Genomic DNA, 17238 nt, shown 5'->3' with positions numbered 1-17238 from the left:
CTAGTTTTAAAATACAACATTTATATTTAAAGATATTTTAATGAAATATATTTTATTTTAAATAATTATTCGAACTATTATTATACTTTTTGTGCTATGTAGATATTAATTATTTTTATATATGGTTTATATTTTATTCATTGCATCATCGATGAACACATTAAACTTCAATCCTTCTTTGTTTTTTCTTCTGTTATTAAAACACTGAATTTGAGTTAAATTTAAAAAAAGAAATAAAATGTTTTAATACAACAACCACAAACATATGAGGTCCACTACATGAATGTTTTATCTTTATTGTATCATACTAAAAATTTCATTAAAATCTAATAAGAAATGGTCATTTTTAAGATTTAATAACCAAATCCTTTTAGTCTGCCTACTCCTTTCTTAACATATATTGAATCTAATATATCTACTCTCCTAACAAGACCATCGGAAAGCCGATATTTTATATGACCAAACAACTTAAGACGGCTCTTTTTAATTTTATCTCCCACTTTGACTACTCCAACCTTTTCATGTATAAATTCATTTTGCATTTTGTCTATAAGGGACAAGGCAGTCGACCACATGAGCATCCTTATATCTCCAACCCTTAGCTTAATTTTTTGCTTCTAAATTAAAATAAAAATGATAAAGTAAAAAAAAATATATAGAGCTATGCAAATGAATTATAAAGCTTCTCCCACATGCTATCCACCTCCAATCAATCTCATAAATGAAGGAGACTTCCAACTTTACAATTACACACTAATTTTGACATTTGAATGCAATACGTCACTTGGTGAATAAATGAGCCTAATTTATTGATAAACATAGTATTCCTTTTCTTTCATCTATCACTGCAAAAACTTCACATCATAAACATCTTCTTCTTTTTTCGCCAATTAAGGCGAACACACACATCACATACATAAGACTCGAACTCAAATCCTTTTGGTTGATAGCCAAAGCTCACAGCCAACACACCAAGATGAGTTGCATCATCATAAACAACCTTAATAAAAATGTATCATCACGAACTTTTAAGTTGAGTGTGTTAAAATAACTATAATTAATGGTCTTTATACATGACCATTTTCAGCTTAATTCAACATTTAAAATGACTATTACTCCATTTTAAATTCAGAAATTAAAATTGGACATTTCTTAATTTTATAAATTTATCTCAAATCATAATGTCGTTGAATTTGAGAAACTTTTGTAGAATCAGCATAAAGTTTTCTATCATTTGGCATCAGAGCCTTTTTCAAAACATCTGCCTTTGATATTTAAATTTTTTAATTTAATTTTGGATCCTTTTCCATAATCTAAAATTATTAGAATATTTGGAATAAAATTTTAATTTTACTATATTAATCTTTTTTTGCAAATATGAATTTTATTAGTTTTTGTTAAAACTGATTTAAAAAAATTTGCAAAATTATAGATTAAAAAAAGTCATTTTTAGATTTATCTTCATTTCAAAGTCAATAAAAGGAATTTATTTATGCTTGATTATATTGAATTACATATGTATAAATTTTGTAATTATACATATGATAAAGCTAAATAATTTAAACATAAAATTCAATGCCTAAGTGATTTATATATAATTTAAATTACTAGGGATTAACCACGTACATAATTAATTAGAAAATTATATAATTAAGTTTTACAAATCACATTGATAATTAAAAATATTAATTGTAATTAATTAGACAAATATAGTGAAATTATCCCACAGGACTCTTACTATATTAATATAATTAATTAGACTAAAATATCAAATTATATTTTCTAAGTTACCCACAGGAATTAGAAAATGAATATAATTTGATAGTTTTATTATAAAATCTTAAGTGAATCTAATAGAATTAAAACTTCAGCACGCAGGCAAGTTTTATGCCAGTAGATTCATTAATTTTTAAAATATATGATTTACACTGGTAAAGCATGATATATGTTTGTTAACTTCAATATTTATGTTAAGTAAGAATGTTTTAATTTATATAGTATTTATCTTAATATAGTCATGCAATCAATGAATATCTCTGATATTAAGTGTGATATGCCTGAATTAAAGGGTGATAACTATAAAGTGTTAAAAGAGAGAATTCTCCTTCATTTAGGGTGGATGGATATTGACTATGCTATAAGGAAAGATGAACAGACTTGCAGTAAAAGATACTAGCACTCATGATGAAATTGCTATTTATGAACATGATGATTGATCTAATTGTCTAAGTTTGATGTTTATAAAGACAAAAATATCTACTAGTATTGTAGTTCAGTCAATCAGTATAATAATGTTAGAGAGCTAATTAAAGCAATTGATGAACAATTCAACACTTCAGAAAAAACTTTTGTTGTTACCCTTATTATGAAGTTTTAATCCTTAAAGCTAAATGGAATTAAAGGTGTGCGAGGGCAAATGTGAGACATTACAGCTCAAATTCAGACACTTGAGGTTCACATGTTCGAATCTTTTTTTGGTGCACTATATTCGCAACACCCTTCCATAACAATATGAACCTTTTAAAATACCATAACACACATAAAAATATATGATCAATTAATGAACTTATGACCATGTGTGTTCAAGAGGATGAAAGGTTGGTCATGGAAATGAGTGAGAGTGCAATGTTAGTTATGCATAAAAAGGATTCGAGTTATGCCAAGACAAAAAGGAAAGGATAATATACCCCCAAAAGTTGACTTCCATAAATAATCAAAGTGTTTCTTCTATAAAAATAAGGGACACGTGAGGAAGAATTGCATCAAACTCAAAAATTGGCTTGACAAGAAAGGTAAAATAATCTCATTTGTATGCTATGAATCTAATATGGATAATGTTATTTATAACACATTGTGGATTGATTCAGGATCTGCAATCCATATTGGTAATACTTTGCAGGGTATGTAAAATCTAATGAAGAAGTGGGAAATGAGCAATACATTTATTTAGTAAATAAAATGAGCTCATATGTTGAAGCTATCATAACATGCTATTTAGTACTTTGTATTGGTTTTATTTTAGAATTAGAAAAGACTTTTTTATGTTCCTAATTTTTCTAGGAATTTGATTTTAATTTTCAAACTTGTATCTTTTGGTTATGCCTTTAACTTTTCAAAAACTTTAGTTGATTTATATTATAAATCTAAACTTGTTAGAAATTGTATGCTATTTAACGGTCTTTTTTATATTAATTTGCAAAATAGCTCCACTCATAACATAATACATGTTCAAATTGGTTTTAAAAGATATATTATAAATAAAAATTCCTCTATGTTGTGGCACTGATGATTAGGGCATATCTCCATAAATAGGATTAAAAGATTGGTGAATGAAGGAGTACTTAATACTTTATATTTCACTAATTTTGATACTCTTGTATCAGTTGCATTAAGAGTAAGCTAACTAACAAGTCAAAGAAAGGTGCCAAGATGAAGACAGACATATTAGAGATCATATATACAATATTTGTTGTCCGGATATGAATTTTCATGATCCAAAATATTTCATCACCTTTATTGACGATTACTCACCATATGTGTATCTCTATTTACTTCAAAATAAAAATGAACCACTAAGTACCTTTAGGATTTTTAAGGAAGAAGTAGAAAAATAATAAGGAAAATAAATTAAAATCGTAAGATCAGATAGAGGTGATGAATATTATGGAAGATATACTAAAGATGGACAAATGCTTGGTCCATTCTCAAAGTTCCTCCAAGAAAATATGATTGTTGCCCAATATATGTTACTTGGCTCACCTGATCAAAAAAGTGTAGCTGAGAGAAAAAATAGAACATTGATGGACATGGTTAGGATCATGATTAGTAGTTTGAAACTACCTAAATTCTTGTGGACTGAAGCTCTCAGGACAACTATGTATATATTAAATAGGGTTCCAACTAAGGCTATTCCTAAAACTCCTTTTTTAGAGTTGTGGAAAGGACTGAAACCGAGTTTAAGACATGTACGTGTATGGGGATGTCCATGTGTAGTGAGAATTTTTAATCCACAAGAGAAAAAATTAGACCCAAGGACTATTAGTGAACATTTTATCGGATATGTTGAAAAGTCTAAGGGCTATAGATTTTATTATCCATCTAATTGCACTAGAATTGTGGAATAAAAAAAATGAATTTTTTTTTAGAATGATTTGATTAGTAGGAGTGATCAATTACAAAACTTACTTCCTGAAAAGGAACATATATATACTCAAACTTTTATTTCAAGTAATAGGTTGATTATTATCCACAACACTTCTAAAGTCCAAATGGGTATTTCATAACCATTAATAGAAATTCCACAATTTGCTAATGAACCAGTAGATATAATTGAACAACCAACTCCATAAGAGGAAGTTGTTACCACATTAAGAAAATCTATTAGGGAAAGAAAATCAACAATTCCAAGTGACTATATTATATGTCTTCAAGATTCGAATTATAATATTGAAGATGAAAATGATCCTGAAACATTTTCACAAGCCATAAGTTGTAAAGAATCTGATTTATGGTATGATGCCATGAAAGATGAGATGAATTCAACGGCACCTAACAAAGTCTGGGATCTTGTTATGTTGCCTAATAATGCAAAAGCCGTAGGATGTAAATGTGTCTTTATGACAAAAAGAAACTCATTAGGCAACATAGAAAGATATAAAGCAAGACTTGTTGCTAAAGGATTCACTCAATAAGAAGGGATTGATACAAAAAGACTTTTTCTCCTGTATATAAAAAAATTCCTTCAAAATTATCATGGCACTTGTTGGACATTTTAATTTAGAGCTACAACAAATTATTGTGAAAATTGCATTTCTAAATGTAACATTAGAGGGAGAGGTTTACATGAAAAAAAAAAAGGATTTTCCTCTAGTGAAGTTGAGAATTTAGTGTGCAAGCTTAAGAAGTCTATATACGGATTGAAACAAGCCTCGCCAATGGTATTTAAAATTCCATGATGTAATCTCTTCATTTGGTTTTGTACAAAATATCATGGATCAATGTATATACCAGAAGATCAATGGGAGAAAATTTTGTTTTCTAATTTCGTATGTAGATGATATTTTACTTACAACAAATAATAAAGCCTTATTACGTGAGGTGAAATAATTTCTCTCGAAAAATTTTGATATGAAGGATATGGTGATGCCTCTTATGTTATTGACATTAAAATACAAAGAGATAGACTTCAAGGTATTTTGGGTTTATCTCGAGAGACCTATATCAGTAAAATTTTGGAAAGATTTAGAATGAAAGATTGTTCATCAAGTGTAGATCCCATTGCTAAAGGGGATAGATTCAGTATGAATCAATGCTTGAAAAATGATTTTGAAAGGGAGGAGATGAGAAATATTCCATATGCTTTAGTTATTGGTAGCCTATTGTATGCTCAGGTTTGCACAAGACCTGACATAGCATTTGTGGTAGAGATGTTAGGGAGATAACAGAGTAATCAAAAGCATCTACCACTAACGAGCTGCAAAGAAATTGTTAAGGTATCTCCAAGGTACCAAAGATTACATGCTTATGTGTAGGCAGTTGACTGTTTGGAAGTCATTGGCTATTCAGATCCTGACTTTATTAGCTGTGTTTATTCTCTAAAATCAACTTCTGGATATATATGTATGTTTGCTAGTGGAGTAGTGTCTTGGAGGAGTGCCAAGCAGACTTTTAGTGCTACTTCTACTATGGAGGCTGAGTTTGTGTCTTATTTTGAGGCCACATTGCATGGTATATGGTTGAAGAGTTTTATTTTTGGGATTAGACTTGTAGATTCAATATCTTGGTCATTGAAGATATATTATGATAATTCAACTGCAATGTTTTTGGCTAAGAATAACAAAAGTAGTAGTCGAAGCAAGCATATTGGCATTAAGTACTTAGCCATAAAAGATCCTGTTAAGGAGAATATAATGGTTATTGAACACATAACCACTGAATTCATGATAACGGATCCTTTAACTAAAAGCATGCCACCACAAAATTTAAGGATCATGTGTATCGTATGGGTCTTGATTACTTTAGTTAATTTCATTCTAAAATGAATATAGTTATGATGTTTTTCAAGTTTTAGTTATTTATGTGTGCACATTTATGTAATGATAAACATTTTTAAGTTGGACCTAGAATAAACATAAGGTTTATTCATCAAGTTGAATAAACAAATATATAGGAGATATAATCATTGTGATGCATGGAAGATAATACTAACACTTAGAAGATCTATCACCATGATTCATGATTTTTGTTTTTTATTTTATTTGTGATGGAATATTTTAACCAAGTGAGAGATTGTTAAAATAACTATCATTAATGGTCCAAATTACTTGACCTTTTAGTTTAATCAACATTTAAAATGACCATTACTCAGTTTTAAATTCAAAAATTAAAACTAATCGTTTCATAATTTTAAATTCAGCTTTTTAAACTACAATTTTATTTATTACTATGATTGGTAGCAATTAGTCCATGATTTTTTGTATATTTTAGGACCCTAAGCCTTTTTCTCAAATCACTTCTAAAAAAGAAACCTACACCATCATATTGGGAGAGAAAAAGCTTAGAAGATTTTAAAATTAGTGAAGAACACGATCAAATATCAATGGCCGAAGGCATGTAAAATATGTTTATAATTTAGCTTCCACATTTTGTATAGTCGATTCCATATTTTATAAATTTATCTCAGAATATTGTTGAGTTTGAAAAAATTTTACAGAATCGACAAAGTTTCTATCAATGGCCAAATTAAACAATAATTTTCACATGCAGCTCGTTGAATTTTTATGTATTTGAATATAAGCGCTTAAAAATTTGCTTATGATAGCATGAAACTCTCACATCATTGCTATCAAGTTGAATTATTTTGAGAGGCATCTTCTTTTAGCAAGTTGATTTCAAGAATATTCAATTTTTGCTATAATTGATTGCATACAAGTAAGAATAACTAGATGCTGAAAGATGCTTGGCATCTTTTTCATTACAGCCACAAATACTCAATAAGAAATTCCTGTCCTTTCTTTCTCCACTTCGTAAGGAAATCTATCATTAAACCCACTAGCAAAAGCTTAAAAAACACGCTTTTTGATAGATTCTCTAATGGGATATTTGCATAAAACTCTTCATGTGAATTGTGATACACTGTAGTCTTATTATAAAAATCCTATTATTAATAGTAATTTATATACCAAGAGTTTCATAAATCATAACAAACTCAAGCATTAATATCGGAAATTTAACGTATTATCCTTTTCAAACAAAATAAAATTAGAAACGGAGTTTTTTACAAGTTTCCATAGTTCTGCTGAAAGATATATGCATGCACTGATACAGAAGAAAACTTTCATGGCTTCTCAAGTGCAAAGAAATTATTTTTTATGCACCAAAACTAAGTTTTTTTCCCCTATAAAAGAAAAAAAACAAAAAAAATCAATCCTTCAAGCGACCAATGCTTTCCTCTACTTCAGTTATAAGTGCAGAAAGTGAAATTATTTAAGGTGGATTATCTTACATATGGGCTGTGAAGAATTTGAAATCATGGTGATGATGAACTCTTAGCTGCTTAAGCCATGAGTCTGCTGCACTGTAAAGGGTCATAAGCTTTTCATGATCCGAATTTTCAGAGTTTAGCCAGATATTTTCCCGCATCCTATAGGTTGCAAGGCCAAATGGAGGAAGGCTAATAGTGTTTTTGGTATCCTTGGAACTCCCATCTTTCGTCGTAGAAATTTTCGACTTGTCTTCTTCGGAGTCGATGAATGTGTCATCTGCAATTTAAATGCAAAAAATGAATGAATATGTAGAAAACAAGGAGCCTGAATTGATTATGTAGGAGGATTGGTCTCTGAATCATATAAATTCTGTGTTCTATGATGTTATGTTTTGATTATTCTTTTTCTTTTTTTTATTCCTACGGTAATCATGTGGCAGACCCTCTTCAGTAGACATCCTAGCCTTGATCTTATTGTTAAAAGTAGCATAATAGGCCCTAAATCTCTACACGATCAATATGCCATAGCTGCCACCTTTGTTGCCCAATGGTGTAAATATTTTGCTCATTTACGTATGATTGATTTCTCTTTTCATTGAGGTTACTTGTTCAAGCAAAATCAACTATGTATGTTCAATACCTCTATCATAGACCTATGTACTGAGGGTTTAACCGCGCATATTGAGTGTGATAAGATACTAACAGTAATTGTTTTTGAATATATAGCAAAACATCACGATTTCTATGACTCTAAGGGAGTTACTCAAAACATGGGATTATATACTAAGCTTCAATTCCTCACAAGATTTAGGAAGATCTTAACCTTGATTTTGTTTTGGGCTTGCCAAAGATGAACAACGACGTTGATGTTAGGGAATCGGCTTAGTCAGCTAGCTGTACTATACTTTCTTGGTTTTAGCTATGTATTAGACCTCTATATATTGGGGTTATCTGATGTATCTACTGGATAATAATAATATACAATATTCTCCTTCTTTCCTCTCTGTTCCGTCGCTCTTCCAATCCCTCTGGTTTAGTTCCGTCCAAGAACCTTCACCTGGTATCAGAGCTCAAACGCTCCACAGTGTCTTCCTGATCCCATGGAAAAAGAGGACTCAACCGGCTCTCGTTGGACAACATCAAATGTTTCCAATCAAGAAACCGAAATGGTCATCCCTTATCATCTCAAATTCCTAATCTCAAATGTCAAGAACCTGGTTCCCACTCAACTCACCTTCAAGAAACTCAGCAATCGGAGGCCACAGCTGATGTGAAACGTAAATGCCATTTATTTGCCTAGGTGGCAAGATTAATTAAATCCCAAATCAATTTGGGGAGAGAGAATGGAAATCTGAAATAAAATTTCAGATTAAGTGGAATTGGCGGGATGAATTTGAATTTAAACTCAAATTTAATGGGGAGAATTAAATTGGATGAGAGGTAATTATGGAGGCTTAATGAGGGGGCCTATTAATGAGATAGGAGAGAGATTATGCCCAATGAGGGGGCCGGCCACATAAGGAGGAGAGAGGGGTTCATTTTGGAATAAGTGGGGACCACCAATTTAATTTCAGATTTTTACAAAAATATGAAATAAATTTTCAGTTTTCTTAAGGAAAGAAAACTTCCATTTAGGAGGGTAATCAATTTAAGCAATTTGAATTTCAAATTTCAAATTAAAATCAATTAAATTGATGGTGTAAATTAAGGAGCTACTTTAGGAAACAATTAATGGCTCATAAAAGAATTGAATTTTAAATTTTGAAATTCAAGGAGAGGGAAGCCTGCGGCTAAAGGAGCGACCATGGTGTGGAAGGTGGCTGGCCGGCGGGAGGCAGTGGCCTGGAGGTCGGCGGCCTGAGTGGGCTGGAGGAGGGGCGGCGGAAGTGCTGGGTGGAAACGGGTGAAGTGATGGAGTTCAAAGAAGAATGCGATTCGGACAGATTCTCCTTGAATTCTCACACTAATTGATCGCAAAGAAAAATTGGAGGAAGGTCAAGAACTCACAAAGAGATCTAGCTCTTCCCAAAACTCACTAAGAGATTTGGGAGAGGGATACACTCACAAAGAGAACACAAAGTAGAGAACTCACTAAGAGATCTCAAAAGAAAAAGAACTCACTAAGAGATGTAAAAGATGGAACTCATAAAGAGAACGCAAAAAGCAAATTTTCATTAACAATTCATCATCTCATTACATAAGAAAGGGCCTCTATATATAGGCCTAAGAAACTAAAACAAGGCACATATGCCCCTAAGGCTTACATAGGACGACCCTCTTAAGTTAGAGTAAAAATAAAAAATTCATAATAAAAATTTAAAAATTACAAATAAAATATAAGATAACGTGGGACGATGACAGCCGTTGATCTTCAGCTCGTCGGATAGCCATGGACGGTTGGATGTCTGCATCAACAGCTCTCCTCTCCCACCGCGGCAAAAATAACAAGTTCCACGGATGCGCATCAAACCAACTTCAACAAATCTCCATCGACTCTCGAACCTCTTTAAGAAATCAGCAAACCCGTCGGCAATGCCAAATATGCCAGAAAATGGGCCACTCGGCCGTGAACTGTTGGCACCATTGCAACCTCAACTACACTCCTCCCTCCAACCCAAGAGCACTCACGATACAACAACAAACAGCGGCCACCAGCGATTGGATTTTGGATTCCGGCGCATCATCACACCTCACCTTTGACGTGATGAACCTTCAACACCCGACACCTTACAATGGTCTTGACTCCGTTTCTATCGTCAATGGAAACACTCTTCCCATTCAGAACTCGGGTCAAGGCCTCTTGCCTCTACCCGAGTGTCATCGTAAGCTTGGCCTTCGCAAGATCCTTCACGTTCCGTCTCTTTCTCACAATCTTCTATCTATTTCTAGATTAACTTCTGACAATAATGTTTCAATTTATTTTAATGCTAATGATTTCACTATAAAGAATCTTCAGGACAATCAGCTGCTGCTCCGCGGTCCCAAACGCAATGGTCTATACCAAATCAAGGTTCCTACCAACCATGATCACACCGCTCTCGGAACGGTCTGCTCATCCAATTCCCGCTGGCATGCCAAACTTGGTCACCCAAACCTCCACACTCAGTAGCAATTGGCAAAACTAACTTCTGATATTACCTCATGTTACTTTACTGATGTTTGCATTTCTTGCAATGTTTCAAAAAGCCATAAGCAACCCTTTCTTACTAGCAAATCTATATGTAATAAACCATTTCATCTTGTACACTCGGACGTATGGGGTCCGGCACCCATACCATCAATGAACGGCTTTCGTTACTACGTCATATTCATTGAAGATTTTACTCACTTCACAATGTTATATTTACTGCATTTTAAAAATGAGGTCTTTGCCAAATTTCAACAGCTGTGCAATCTTGCCAAAAATAAATTTAATGCTAATGTCCAAATCTTTTGTTCAGACGGCGGCGGCGAGTTTACTAGCAACACATTCCGAAATTACCTAACCCAACAAGGCATAACTCACCATATCTGCTGCCCGCACACAGCCAAGCAAAATAGCACCGCCGAATGAAAACACTGACACCTCCTCAACCTCACTCGCACATTACTTCACGCTGCACACCTCCCCAATCCCTTCTGGGCAGAAGCTATCTCCAAAGCCAATTACCTTATCAATCATCTCCCCTCCTCCGCTACTATCAATCAAACACCGTACTTTCGTCTTCACGGTTTGCAAGCGTCTTACAAACACCTTCGCACGTTTGGATGCTTATGCTTTTCGTGGACAAAACCTTACACCCCAAATAAGCTATCCCCTTGCTCACAAGTCTGTGTTTTCCTAGGATACTCCACTCAGCACAAAGGATATCGGTGTCTGCACTTACAACAAAATCGCCTCTACATATCTCGACACGTAGTCTTCTACAAACACCTATTTCCCTACCAAACCAATCTCTCAAATCAGTCCACCTACACTCAAAACACCACCTATTCACCCCTCTTACTTGTTCCTAGCCCAGCAACTCATCAAACATCCCACTCAAAACTTCTCTCGCACACTCCCACTCTGTCTGTCTCACCTGACAACTCTGACTCCTCCACCTCTTCCACGGCTCCCACTATCATCAACAACATGACCAACCAATCTCCTCCTCATCACCCGATGCAAAATCGTCTACATTTTGGCATATCTAAAACAAACAAATATTCAATTTATGTGTGATCAAATCTGAAACTCAGACACCTACCTCCTATGTTGAAGCATCCAAACACGATCACAGGCGTTCAGCCATGTCGATTGAATATCTAGCCTTACAAAAACAAGGAACATGGTCGCTGGTACCTGCTCCTCCAAACAAATCCATATTGGGAAGCAAATGGACGTTCAAGACAAAGCTTCACCCAAATGGACAAGTATCTCGCTACAAGGAACATGCGGATGCCATCTTCCAATCACAACCAGATCTCTCTATCTCCGCAGCAATACAGACGTCGATTGGGCTTCTGATTTAACCAATCGGAAATCTATATCCATCTTTCGCACCTTTCTGGGACCCAACCTAATCTCCTGATTGGTCAAGAAACAAACAATCGTAGCCAGGTTATCAACAAAAGCAGAATATAAGTCTCTATCCTCTGCTACCTCAGACATACTATGGATTCGCCGTCTCAGAGCTTAGTTCGGAATTCAGCAACGTCTTCCCACTACGATCTACTACAACAACACATCCACTATCGCGCTAGCCAACAATCCCGTCTTCCATGCTAGGACCAAGCACATTGAAATTGACTATCAGTTCATCCATGGACACATCTAACAAGGCGACATCAATATCGCTCACATTTGCTCAACTGACCAAATAGCTGACATCCTTACTAAATCTATTCCTTATAACTAGTTCCACAACCTAAGATCCAAATTAACCATTTGATCCCATAATGATTAATTTAAGGCGGGCTGCTAGGGAACCGGCTTAGGCAGCTAGCCATATTGTACTTTCTTAGTTTTAGCTATTTATTAGACCTCTATATATATTGGGGTTATCTGATGTATCTGCTGGATAATAATAATATACACTTTCTCCTTCTTTCCTCTCTGTTCCGTCGCTCTTCCCTCCAGTTCGGCTCCGTCCAAGAATCTTCACAGTTGATTCCGTGATCGTTATCGTAGATCAATTCTAAAAAATGAGCCATTTAACTGCGTACAAATACATATTTGATGCAAGCCATGTTTCTCATGAAATTGTGTGCTTTGAATTCTGTGTAGTTTGACTTTACATAAAAATGTGAAATTTATCAGCTATTATTGACATCAAATATGGAAAAGATTTCAAACCAAGCTCCCAGTAAGTTCAGCCTATCACCCTCAATCTGACAAAAAAAAAAAAGGTTGCTAATTGAACTTTAAACACTATGCCCTGTATTTTATGTTGGCGTCATCCAACTCAATGGGCTGAATTACAAAGACAAGCTGAATTAAAGGCTTTCCTTACGATTTGGCCATGGAAATATTCATGAATAAACAAGCAAGTTACAAATTCCCAACAATGTCAACCTGAAAAAAATGCTGATTTAAACGTAAATGCACATTTTCTACAGAAGACCATTATGACATACCTTGGAAAGCAGATGAGATAGTATGAAAGGTCAAAAATGAAGCATACAGATCTTTCTCATAACAACGAGCAGGAATATAACAGATAGGGTACCTATTAAGATTTCATCACAAAATTCATAAGAAATGAAAGAAAAAAACTATAAACTTTCAGTAAAAACGATCAAACAATTCAGGGAAAATAAAATTGGAAAATCGTCATACCAGGCAACAGACATCCAACTAGCAGGTGAAAGATCTGCACTCTTAAATGACATTAAGCCTGGAAACCTTCTCGAAAGCGCATTTACCTGTAAATTCATATTAAACTATATAAATTAAAAGCAAATACATTACAAGGAAATCAACAAAAAAATCCATAAATTCATCTTACTTTATTCATTAGTGGAAATCTTCGACAGGGAGGGCTAGATTCCATATACTTAAAGTACAAGTAACCCAACCGATCAGTTGGCCATGAACCTTCCTGATCAAAATAAGAATCTTCAGATGTAACATCCCATGACCTTGATGGCTTCTCGCTCTCACTGTCATCACTCCATGAATCACTCTCGCTTTCCTCAACCATATTTCTGAAAATTAACATCAAAATGTGTTTCAGATTTTAGGAAAATTATCCGGTCCGGACACAGAGAGAATCATCTGAATTTCTCTTTGCCTACTGTAAAAACACAGTTACTATAGTAGCTGCGCTTTGAATTCGTTTTTATTGTAGACGGAGAGAAATCCGGTTGATTCTCTCTGTTAGGTGTCCAGACCTAATAATTTGCCCAGATTTTGAGGCAAATATACCAGCATATATCAAATTTTAATCAGGAATCAAGAAACCTCGTAGAAGCCAGAGATTCACTGGTGTAAATCTGGATAGCAGATAAGTAGGGAACATAGTACTGAAGTACAGTTTCGCCGTTGGGGCAGATGATCGGGATGCCTGTTCCGAAGATACTCCATTCATTGTACTGATCCCAGAGGTCTCGAAGATTAAAGTATTCAACTTCTTCCTTGCCAATTGGCTGCCATAGACTGTTCAAATCCTTGAGGCTTGTCTGCAATCAAATAGTTAAGACTTTAGATCATATTTCAGTCAAACATCTCTAAATTTCATGTTTGTTCTGTATGAAATCAATTATTGCAGACTCAGCTCTTATGCTTGTTTGGGCTATTGCAAGTTTGATTTTATCTTATTTGTAACTCATTCCAGAGAACAGACATGATATTTTATGGTGAGTATATGTTAAGAGCACAATTGAAGCTGACTTTCATGCTTGAAATTGAAATTTATGCATCACCTTTATGATGGTGTATAGAAAAAAAAGAGTCATTTAGATCAAAACAAAAAAAAAAGAAGCTGAGATTGAAAACATGCCACAGAATTCTGTGCTGCCTATTTATAACAATTGACTAAAGAGCAAATGGAAGCAAATCTGCCAACAATTGAATTGCAGTAACATCATCTCCAATAAAACCTGAATGTTTTCTTCACCATATCACAGAATACCGAACTAAATCACATATAATGATGCATAATCCACAGCTAAAAAGTGAAAATTTAAGGTATCAATTAATATTAGTTAAAGTAGAATCCCCAATAAAAAAAAAACAATAGGAAAGAGGAAGAGAAATTTCCCCTGATAAAATGGTTCCTTGAAGACAACAAACATTAAACAGAGGAAGCAATAATAAAAAAATAACAAAAACTCATTAATTTTGTAGAAAAACATATAGGAAAAGAAACAAAACATAACAGAAATCATGGAAAAGGAAATGACTCTTTCTTTTTCAAGGAACAGAGAGAGAGAGAGAGAGAGAGAGAGAGAGAGAGAGAGAGAGAGAGAGAGAGAGATCACCTTAGGGAGAGAATGTGAGCCGACTGAAACCAAGGTTCGGTCAAGAAAGCATTGCAGATTAGAATGACTTGTAAGTTTTGAAGCCATACTTCTCTTCCTATTTCTTATCAAAAGGGCTTTCTCTCTCTTCACCCGTCTTTCGCACTTTTCCTCTCTTCTCTCCTCTTGTATCTATACTAATCTCTTCCATGCCAAAAAGAAAAAAGAAAACATAAGGCCAAAAAGGGACGTTTAAAAATAGAACATCAAGGAACAAAAAGAAATAGAACAGGAAGGAACAAGAAGAAAAATGTATTTCTCGCTCTTCCCATTTGTAAGAAACTAACTTCTTTCTCTTCAGCAGAGCAGAAGAGGAAGAAGAGCAAGAAGACAGCAAAAAGAAGAAGATGAAAGATGCCGGGGAAGAAAAAAGAAGGATAATTACAATGCAAATTCTTAGATAACGTACTGTATATTCATTAGAGGATATAGTTTACCCACACGCGTACTTAGTCTATTTTTAGAAACTCTTAATCTCTCTCATGAATGCTGTCTCTTTCTCTTCCCACCGCACCTCGCTAACGATTTCCTTCCAAAAAGCTGCACAAAAATACAGAAATACTACACCGTAACTGAGTTATGATCTCATCTAGACCACATCAGTCCTCCCACCATTCAAAAAATTTCTCTTTTTCATCGGTTCTCTGCGAAGAGCAAGCCGTAAAACTAGGGAAGAAGATAGAAGTAAAAAAATATGACTCTTTTGCTCTCGCTCCTCTGTCTCTCTCTCTCTCTCTCTTCTCTGTGCTTTCAGCAAGGAAGTGCCGAAGGAGGGAAAACGAAGAAGCCAGTAAGATTTATACTGCTCTCTCTTTGCGCTTTCAGCAAGAACGAATTGCCAAACCAGGGGAGAACAGAGAGACCATAACAGGGCAGTTTCCTCCCTCTTTTGTACTATACGTATGTAATTTGCCCGTGCTTGTATTATATAGATAGATTATAAAAGAATGCAAAAAACGGTGGAATTTTTCATTTTTAATTTTCTGTTGGAACAATTTGTCAAACTTAGTTGTCGTATACTTATCTTTCCTCACGATGTAATAATCTTTCATTTGCTAGTGTTAATTCCATGAGAAGTTGCAGTCATTATTCAGTTTTCCTTTAACAAATACTTTAATGCTGTTTTAATGCTGATAAATGTTGCTGTAAATTGCATCTTAAAATTGGATTAAGGAAATTAAATTAAAATTAAGAATCCGTTTAGTAGCACTATAGCATTTTAGAAAAAAATATTATAAAATTGCTAAAGGAAAAAAAAAACTTTTGGAAAGTTATTATAAAAAACAGCTTTTTTATACATATTTTTTAAAAGTAGCTAAAAATTTGCTAAGAAATAAGCTCTTTTGGGATATTTAAGGGCAAACTGTTGTATACGTAAGATTTGAACTCAAGATCTCTTTGTTCCCAGTCAAAGCGCCCAACCAGAAGATTAAGATGAGCTACATAAAAAGAATTAATCAATACTAAAACTTAATACTTCTTAATGAGACTTTTATGATGGAGAAAAATAAATAGATGCAGTTCCTTTATTAATTAGGATATTAATTAACTTCTTGTTTTATTTACTGGTATAAAAGATGTATTGAAATAAGAAGTGAGTTTATTTTTAGTGATTTACTGACATTTTTAATGGCCACCGTTACAAATTAATTTAAATAGCAAGTGCTTTACCTCCATGGAAAAAAATTTCCTAAGGATTGAGTAATGTTGATGAGAAAATACAGTCCAATTATTTGAGAAATGCTGAGTAACTTTGAGGATGGTATTAGTAAAAGAAAGGAAGATTGTAAAATTCAATAAAATCTTACATAACATATAGCATGTAAAGCTATGGTGTATTCATTTTGAACTATAATTTTATGCTAACATTTACTTTGTTTGCCAAAAAATTAGTTAAACGACTTATAAAATCCAATAATAAATTATATGATTTGTCATATTTTTATGAGGATAAAGGTATCTTAATCAAGTTTTTCTTACATAAGATAAGGAGATTAATTAATTTCTTTAGTTTTATAGGTGTCAAATTACAAGAATGCCCTTACACTGTTTAAATGGATAGCGAACATCATGTATATAAATATTTTTTATAATTTTAATTTAAAGTCCATAAATATCTTTGTCATTAATATTTTTGTCATTAAGCCTAAAGGAAATATATATTTTTTCCTTTTTTTGCCTAATGGCCTAACCACCCCCTTCCCTTTCCACATGCAATAAATGCAAGATGCCTAAATATGTAATCTCTTCTTTATAGCATATTGCCAAGTCCT

The 17238-nt window shown here is 33.6% G+C and overlaps 1 protein-coding gene across 2 annotated transcripts; it reads right to left on the bottom strand.

Moving 5' to 3' along the window:
• Positions 1-7242: 7242 nt before the first annotated feature.
• LOC110107565 lies at positions 7243-16035 on the bottom strand. 2 transcript variants are annotated; one of them, XM_020837837.2, is made up of 8 exons: positions 15415-16035; positions 14927-15109; positions 13908-14125; positions 13453-13651; positions 13284-13369; positions 13082-13173; positions 7505-7760; positions 7243-7396 (listed from the first exon to the last, which is right to left on the bottom strand). In XM_020837837.2, exons 2-8 carry the CDS (start codon positions 15011-15013, stop codon positions 7369-7371), a joined length of 966 nt encoding a protein of 321 aa, XP_020693496.1. In that variant the 5' UTR covers positions 15014-15109; positions 15415-16035; the 3' UTR covers positions 7243-7368. The 2 variants fall into 2 exon arrangements, with proteins under 2 accessions (XP_020693496.1, XP_020693495.1); XM_020837836.2 differs by having other exon boundaries at positions 15375-16034.
• Between the last annotated feature and the right edge of the window lie 1203 nt (positions 16036-17238).

The sequence above is a fragment of the Dendrobium catenatum genome, unplaced genomic scaffold, assembly GCF_001605985.2.
Source record: "Dendrobium catenatum unplaced genomic scaffold, ASM160598v2 fragScaff_scaffold_360, whole genome shotgun sequence".
Taxonomy (NCBI): domain Eukaryota; kingdom Viridiplantae; phylum Streptophyta; class Magnoliopsida; order Asparagales; family Orchidaceae; genus Dendrobium; species Dendrobium catenatum.
This window is presented reverse-complemented; position numbering and strand designations above follow the sequence as displayed.